The sequence below is a fragment of the Xiphophorus hellerii genome, chromosome 4 (genome assembly GCF_003331165.1).
Source record: "Xiphophorus hellerii strain 12219 chromosome 4, Xiphophorus_hellerii-4.1, whole genome shotgun sequence".
In the NCBI taxonomy this organism is placed as follows: Eukaryota; Metazoa; Chordata; class Actinopteri; order Cyprinodontiformes; family Poeciliidae; genus Xiphophorus; species Xiphophorus hellerii.
Window position 1 is genome coordinate 23,304,791 of NC_045675.1, and position 8,968 is coordinate 23,313,758.

The 8,968-nt window shown below is 37.8% G+C and overlaps 1 protein-coding gene across 1 annotated transcript; it reads right to left on the reverse strand.

Annotated features, from left to right (window-relative positions):
* Positions 1 to 2,900: 2,900 nt before the first annotated feature.
* Positions 2,901 to 8,968, reverse strand: stk16 (serine/threonine kinase 16). The gene is made up of 8 exons (XM_032560361.1): positions 8,863 to 8,968; positions 7,757 to 7,883; positions 7,394 to 7,613; positions 7,176 to 7,309; positions 6,348 to 6,435; positions 5,600 to 5,728; positions 5,332 to 5,453; positions 2,901 to 4,967 (listed from the first exon to the last, which is right to left on the reverse strand). The coding sequence occupies exons 2-8, from the start codon at positions 7,840 to 7,842 to the stop codon at positions 4,829 to 4,831; spliced, it is 918 nt and encodes a 305-aa protein (XP_032416252.1). The 5' UTR covers positions 7,843 to 7,883; positions 8,863 to 8,968; the 3' UTR covers positions 2,901 to 4,828.

Here is an 8,968-nt window from a genome sequence, read left to right on the forward strand (position 1 = left end):
TCACCTTTGTAGATGAAATTACCCGAAAAGCTGTTACAAATCAATATAATCAATGCAATCAGCTAACTGACACAGGCAATCTCCTGCCAGTAAGTAAAAATACCCCCGATGGAGATCTTTCAATATCTAGTGCCATAATTGCCCCCCAGGGTGACGTTAGGTGTAGCGTTTTGTACACTTAATTAAATTAGTGAGTCCTGTGGACTGTGGGTGGCCGGCCTTTCCAAGAACGGATAGGTTTGGCCTGGTGCCAGTAATTAAGGCAAGACCTTTCTTGATTACGCCAATCCCCCTTAATGAACTCATTATGCATTTTAACCCAAACATTCCCGTGAATTAATGAGCGCGCAGAAAGCTCCTGGACGGAAACAACGCCCTGATCGCAGGCAGAAGTCATAACTCATCCACTCAACGGGGCAGACGTAATGTCCATATTTTACTCTTTCGGCTGCAGCCAAGACCAATTTGGACTCAAGTGACAGCAAAAGTTCTGACTCTGGCCACATAAAGCCTTAAAGAAATAAGATCTCCCTGGCAAGTAACAACAGAAACTCACTAGATGACTTTACAAGGTTTTACCGGAATCATAAAATAATTCTCTGTATTTAGTCGGGCTTATTTGGCCATTTTTTTATAGACACGTCCTCATGGCTTCCAAACGTGCAAAATGATTTAGAAGATTTAGACGCACTGCAGGCGAGGAGCAGGTTTGCGCTGACCCATAATGCTTCGCTAATTAAATAATTCACTAATTGATTCATTGCCAAATCAATAAAGACTGCAGATGGTTTATATATTGTGAGACCAGTTTGTGCAAGAGGACTTGGGTGAGGCTGCAGATGAAATGCATGCGGTTTCCAGTAAAAAGACAAGGTGCAACCAACAGCACTGCCCTATGAATGAATGGGAGAGGTCCTTACAGTTGTCCTTAGGTTCAAAATAATTGACCTTGTGGTTGTGTTGTAGGACTTCACTCTGCCCCTCAGAAGACCATGATTGTCAATTTAGAGTGTGAACTCCCTTGATCCTTAGGGAATCCAAGCTTTGTCAGGGAGTTTCTGGAAGAAACCAAAGAAGATTTTATTATTTCAAGCATAAAGACTTCTTGGGATATTTGGAATACTAAAAGGCATCTAAATTAGAAACATCAGGCAGATCGTGCTTTATTTACAATAAGTCACATTTGCAGGCCTGAACCTGGAAAGGCAAAAATTTTTTTATTAAATGTAATTGAACCAAAGGCACAATGTAATATCTCGCTTATTGGAGAGGATGTAACTGTTGTAAATCCACCTGCATGAACAGTTTAATATTTGTTTCCAAGCACGCCGCCGGCACAGAGGTAGATGAACAGTAAATTCTGCCTTATTGCCAGATGAAGGTGGTATTTAGAAGTACAAAGCAATATTTAAACTTACTTCAGAGGCTTTGCTTTAGAATCAGACAAACTCTTGTTACATCTAGGGTAGCTCACTTTGTACGAAACAAAAACTAAACAGATAATCCTAATAAACCGATTTCTGCATTCCCTGCTGAGGAGATACGAGAACAAATAAATGTGTGGAGAATTTTTGATCTAAAAGGAAACAATCAAATGTCAGTACACCGCTTCTGTTATTACAGATGGAAACGACTGAACAGGGAGGATATCTGTGTGCGGTGATGGACTCAGACCTGAGCCTTCACAGACACAAAGGCATAGTTACAAAGTCAGTTTTCTATCACCTGAAGAATATTTCCAGGATGAAACGACTAATGTCCGAACAAGATCTAGAAAACTCGTCATTGCGTTTATCTTCAGTCACATTGACTGCAGGAGTGCACCAAAATACGTTTAAGATCTGTTGTATTAATCTTCCACTCAGGTCTTCTAGTTCATGGAGAAATAGCATTCAGCTTGTATGCTCCAATAATCTGGAAGACACTTCCAGAAAACTGCAAAAATGCTGAAACTCCATATTCCTCTAAATCAAGGCTTAAAAACTAATTTGTTTAGTGTTGTCTTTGATAACAACCGGAATACAAAAAACTACAGTTCTTCAATCTCTCATTGCTTTCCCTTATGTTGCTTCTGCAATGTTTTTGCTCATTTGTTGTTTGATTTTCCTTTTACTCATGTAAACCACTTTGAATTGCCTTGTTACTGAAAATGTGTCATACATATTAACGGCCTTGTCTGGTCTCTAGATGCTGGCTGAAGCTGGTTAGACAGTGTCATTATTCACAGTGAAACATTCATGACCTGAACAGACATGGCCTGGATGGCCACTCAGCGAGGAGGAAACTATTACTCTGAAAACTATCTTTGAATAAAGCAACAGATTTTAGTGCATTTGTGTAACTAGAGTCCACTTTGTTTTTCTTCTACTTTACACATTTGACATTTCAAGAGCGATCAACTTAAATGACACAGGAGTATTCAACAAGACCGACATAGCGATGCAGCTCATCTCATCTACACATATCATCTCAGTCATTTCTATTCAAATAGCCAAAATGTATATTTTCTGCATGAAGTTTGAACTTCCTGCCTGTGCATGTTCAGGTTTTCTATGAGGCCTCAAGCATATTTAATCAAGATTCAATTTTGCTAAGTCTGACTGCAGCTTCTATTCTAACTACATCAACGATTGCTTAAAAATTGGATTTAAGTCTACAATTCAGTTTTGAGATTTGTTTTACCATTTAGTTTTCAGCCAAAACATTAAAACAAGTGAGACAGAAGCCATCATGCTGTTATGGTGTGACATTCTGCTTGCCGACCTTGGTTCCTGGCATTCCTCGTCTCACCTTTACGCGCCGTATTTCACCGCAACACCACTTCTTGACAGCAGGGGGTCTCCATTGGCTTGTGTTTATTAAAGTATAAGCAGAGGAAGGAGTGCTTAGAACAGAGCAAATTACAGGAAGTAGTTTTATTTCATAATTATTAAAAAGTATACGGAATATAGAATGCTACATATTTAACATTTATACACTCATTGCAGTGCGGAAAATATGAGATGTTTTTACCAATTTCCAGTAATGATAAATAACCTTTAATAACGACTGACTCACATCGTTGCACTGTCTTACCAGCAGCATTAAAGTAGGATTTAGTTTGCAAAAACACAAGACCTTACAGTCATTGCTTGAAACCAACCGTTGCATCAAAAGAAAATGTTTTTACACCAAAAAGTCAAATAAACTCCAACTGTACAAGTCCAATAACAAAGCCAAATTGACTCTTCATGGTCGAAATATTACTGTGTTACAGTCACAAAAGCAATAAATTAATCATGAATGCCAAAAACATTTGTTTTTCCAGGTACCTTGGTAATCCTCTAGTGTGGATCTTGTTATGTAAGCATACCCTGAGAAAAGTAAAGTGTGAAACACACACACGCACTCAAGCGTGTCAGAAAATCAAAACTAAACACAAGTAATTGTGGAATGCAAAATACAAATTTGATTAAAACACCATTATAAACATAAAAATTACAGGATAAGAAAAGTGTTATCCTGCAGTAGCATAATCCGTCCCCCGTCTGTCAATAGATGTTTTTCTATAGGATTACTGAATCTAAAAAGCCGTTTTCTTGATTATACAACCTTTGTCTAATCATAAGATTTATTTTTTTACCTACTTGTGATGCAAGACGCTGAATCTGGAATTGTAAATAAAGTGTCAGTACGCACAGATGAATAATCACAGCACCATGTAGACACATACTGCACTGGTGACTCCAATTGGAACTAAAAGATTGCGATTAGAAAGAGAAAAGGTGAAGCTGTTGTCTAAAAATAACAGCTGACATTTTAAAAACAGATGTTGGACCGAAACTGAGGAATAATAAATAATCATTAATCCTTTTTCAGGGAGAATGTAACCCAACATGCTAAATTCAAGCAACATTCATTCACTGGAAAGTTTCAATTTCATTAAAGTCTGACTATAATAATGACAATATTCATAAAAACTATAACTAGGTCCAACAAGAAAACAACGCTTGCTTCATTTTTTTTCCCCGTTAACAGACATAAAATCATTTTCTTTGTTAAAATACATATTTCAAGCTAAATATTAGGCATTCAAACTTCACAAAGCTGGGTCTCTACAGCAACCGTGCCTTATGTGTGTCAAAGGAAACAAATTTAGGCCGTCTATTAGTGCAATCAGCTGGAAGCTGATTTCGGCTTCAATGGCAAAGCAGTCACTGCATTACTTTGCCCAAATGTTACAATATATTGCTTACTGAAGCAGGTCAGGAAGCTGCAGGTACTAAATATACACCATTGGCTATTTGTCCCAGACCAGCTTTGGAAAAAGGAGGACAGAGCTGACACCTTTAAGGTGTAACTAACTAAATCCACAAGTCATTTACTCATAATGTACCTTTATACGTAATGTATGTTTTGATTAATTTTATTCAGAACAGATAAAGCCAACAAGATATAATATGATGAATGATTTGTCTGCTTTCTGGTAAACCCAGCTAGCACCTTTTTCCCAGATCTATTCAAGAGCTAAAATAAAATGCCGATCATTTAAAGAAAAACCTGAACTATTCATCCCCTTTAACAACTATTAAGAAAGAAATAAAGTGAAATTATCCTAATACCAACGACATGGTAATGCATTGCACTTCAGAGTGTGAAACAATTTAAGGCATTTCTTTAATTTTGCTTTAAAAGGATTAAGCAATTAATTAGATAGCAACTGTCACAATAAAAAACAACCCAGAAACATTTTACACTTTAAAAGAACAAATAAAAGGTGAGATTTCAACCTGGAACTAAGCGAAGGTACACCGACGTGGCGAAGTGTCCATGGCGCAACATGAAGGAATCAAACCATGTTGGTCTGAGTGTTTGGACTGCGGCTCTGCAGGTCCTGTACCTGATCGAGGACCCAGCCGATGCCCGGTCGCTCCTGGGGATTCGAAACCATTATGGAGCTCAGCAGCATCTGGAGACCATTGGAGTAACTGAATCAAAAACAGACAGACAAAAGATTAGCACAGTTTTATTCACATCCAGAGATGCAGATGTTGAGCTAATAGTTTAGATTTGAATCACAAACAACAAGAATATGATTTGTTGTTATTTTGCTGGAAGAAGTCTTCATAAGCAACAAGACAAGCTATACTTACAAAAGTAATGCTTTAATTTGATGACAAAAAAAAGCAAGATGGTACATTTTAAGTTTTAACTTTGTTGTGGAGGAAAGTACAAGACAGAAGTAGTGAATGAAAAATGCAAGAAGTGTAAAGAAATCTTGGTTAACAACTGCTACAAAACTTAAAACTTTGTGGTAAGTGCTCATCGTTTTGTTGCAGTTTGAATACGGACCTACAAGTTGAAGGGATGGTCACTGGATTCTGGACAGCCAGAGCAACACTATCCCCCTTCTGAAAGATCAGATCATAAGGGCCCTCCAGCATCATCATGCAGTACAGCACGCAGCCCAGCGACTGGAGGTTTATGAAAACACACACAGAAGATGTTATTAGCTGAAATAAAGATTTTCACTTTTATTTCAAGCGTCAGAGAGATACAGAGGCCAATACAGAAAATAAACTAAGACAATTTGCTCAAAACGGGAGGGAAGATGTCTTACCCAAATATCAGTTCGCTCATCTATAATGCAGTGACTTTCTACGTTAAAGAGCTCAGGAGCTCTGTAGGAAATGGTACATCTTTGGGCCGCCCAGTCCTGTACAGTCATGGCTTCTCTGGATCCCCTGACCTATTCAAAAAAATTAAAAAATTGACCAATTAGTATTATAGTCCCGACAGGGTGAGTAACGCCTAAAAGTAAATCTAGTAAACTTCAATGTTCACAGCACAAATGAAAATAAAATAACAATTTTGACACCATTTCTGAACATCCAAGTTATGAATTTAAAGAGAAATGTGTTTTTTCTGTCATTCTTACAAAAAAAAAAGATTCTGAATTAACCGATTAAAACAGTGCTGTTGATTTGAAAACAAAATACATTACAATGGCTGCCCTGAGAAAAAACTACCAGAAAGACAGAAGATGTTAGGACGTGAACCTCATCTTATGAAGAGTTACAACAGCATCAACAATGCTAAGCTGCCACCTAGTGGTAAAAAACAGAACCATTTATTGAAAAAGAAAACCTGTTTATAAGTATTCAATATTATTTAAGAATCAATTATTTGCAGTGCTTCTGGCTACTGTATACTATGTTTTAACACTTCTGTCTAAGTGACAATATGTGTCGCACTCTGTCGATCACATCAAATTAACTTTGCAATTTTATAGGTGGCTATCACCGTGTGAAAATATTTACATTTAATAAGTAAAGATTTTCCAACTTTCTATAGATGTCCACTCTTACCTCAATTCTTGCCCGGTTCATTGAGCCCAGATCCATTAGAACTGGCCTGTCTTCCTCATCCAAGAGAACATTTGTGGGTTTCAGATCCCTGTCAGATTAAATAAAATGACATAAGTGGTGGACAATAATAACCAGAAGGCTTTTTATACACAAGACAGTCACAAAATTATAAACACTGGAAGCTAAATTCTGTAGAAATGACAAACTTAGAATGTTTGGGGGAAAAAAAACCCAAAAGAAAAACAGCACATCAGCAGACTTGCTAATTTAAACATTTTTACAAAGCAGTTTTGTCAAATATTCATACACATCACACTTATCACAGTATGTTTTCAATAATCAAAAGCCTTAATCACTCCTCTCGTGCTTTTCTGTGATGGACGAGCAGATTGGGCACAGATGAATATACTAACTAATCTTATTAATCTGTTCATGAGCATAAGTATCCACTTCTGTAGTTATGACATCAGGCAAGCTGAGTGTTAACATATAAGATATGATTAGCTGTTCCGCCAGATCGGTCAGATAAACATAGATGCTCTTCACTGTGCAAACATCACCCCTCCATAATGTCCATCTTCAATAAGTATTTGCAGTGTTTCTGTAGATGGTTATTTCTTTCTTGGACCAAATAACCGAATATTTACTTAAAACAATTGCATCTAAAATATATATGAAACTAATCTGTATTTCTTTATGGAAACCCCTGTGATCATATCTTTTACATAGACATACTTGTGCTTCGTGTTTTGGCACATGGATGCATACAACTTCACATAAAATACAACAAATACAATTTGCTCGTCTCTGAAAGTTGGGCGACTTTACCTGTGGGCATAGCCTTTGTCGTGAATGGTCTTCAAACCAGAGCAGATTCCGCGGAAGATTTTCAAAATCTGGTTTTCAGGCATTGAGCTCCCTTTGTCTCTCAGCTTCTCTAAGACAGACCACAGGGTTCCTTTCTGTTCACAAATACACAAACAAATCACAACAGGACCACATTCTGACAAGTTTCCTTCGTCGTCCAAATTACAGTATCAACTTACTCTAACGTAAGGCAGAAGTAGCCAGGCTTCTGTCTTGCCTCCGCTGTCAGAGAAGGCATATGCAACCAGGCTCAAGATGTTGGGATGATTAAACGTCTGATGCATTTCCACCTCCGTCTGAGCCTCCTGGCGAGCCTGGCGATCATGACATAAGATCCTCTTCAGAGCGTAGAACTGTCCGTCCTTTGCCCCCTCAACCAGATCAACATAGCTGAACCCACTGAATTGACGGAGAGACAGCAGGTTAGAGGAAGCATGACATTAAAAGGGGGGTAATGTGAATCCTAAATGTTATAATTACAATAACAATAAAGTTGCACAGCAGTTGACATGAAACTTTACAACACAATCAAGTCAACTCACCCTTCATCCAATTTCTGGACAAAGTAGTACTTTTTGTTATCAATGGTGATGGAGCCACGGGAGCATATACACAGGGCCTGTCCCATGCCGACATGTACATTGTTTAACCAAAAACTTTAAAAAGAACCTAAGAGAAACAATAAAGACATTCGAAAAACATGCATGAACACAGAGGGCAACTGTTTCTATCCTCTTTGTAGGCCTCCCATCCAAAACGCTTCACCAGTTCTAATTGAGGGGCAATTCTTGGTGCTGTAAACTTTGAAATGCAATTTGTTTTCTTGATCACTGTCAAGAGTGAAGTTAATTAGTACTGACGTGTCATGTAGGCAATCCGTCGTCTATACCTGCTTATCCTTGCAGGGTCACTGGGGTTTGGTGCACATCTCCAAAGGTCATTGGTCAGAGGCAAAGCCTTCTCCTATACTAATGTGTGAGTGTACTTTTTTTTTTATACCAAGCAACATTGGTTACTCTGCTGTCAACTCAGCCATCACTTGGCTCTTGAATTCTTATACTGAGTTCTTTTTGATAGGGTGGAACAGTCTGACAGTGACACTGATTCTGTTATCCAATTGTTAAGATTCTCCATAATATATGTCTTCAGTAGCCTGTCTACACTAGCGTACCTATGGTTTTACATATGCTAGTTGATGGGTAATTAACCTTGAAGCCTGCGGTAGCATTAAATACATTAATTCCGAATACCTTAAATTGTTTCATGTTCTATTCAAACCCAGGAATATAGGAATTCCTTCCCTGTAATGACTCAATCATCAAAGAAACCTTTTCGATTAGAGGTAACGTTTCAAAGCTCAAGAAAATAAGCTGCAAAAAATTTCAACCCCTGGGTGGATTTAAAAAAAAATACCAGCGAAAAATAAATTATGCTACATTATTTGGTAATAATGTGGATTAATATGAAGGATACTAGTCGCATGCTACCTTAAGATAGCATGAAAACGAAGGTTAGCTAACGCATCACACTGGCAATATTTTCAAGCAATCTGGAATACCGTTACCGTCTTAATTTCTTTTATATGTATTATTTAAACTGAGCCCCTGACAAAATGTTCTTCTTAACTTGGTAACTGAATATTTCTTACCTGCTTCCCTCTTTCCCTTACAAGTTAGCTTGCTATCATTTTTGTGTTTTTTTTCTCCCTTCTGCTGCTGCTTCTTCTTCGTCTCTAGTTTGCGAACATTGTGAAG

Excerpts from the sequence above, each read along its gene's own strand:
- stk16 (XM_032560361.1), bottom strand. The coding sequence starts at position 7,842 with ATGGGACAGGCCCTGTGTATATGCTCCCGTGGCTCCATCACCATTGAT. Across the intron at positions 6,436-7,175 it reads GACAAAGGCTATGCCCACAG|GGATCTGAAACCCACAAATG; the intron begins GTAAAGTCGCCC and ends TTAATCTGACAG. Across the intron at positions 5,454-5,599 it reads ATGAGCGAACTGATATTTGG|TCGCTGGGCTGCGTGCTGTA; the intron begins GTAAGACATCTT and ends ATAAACCTCCAG.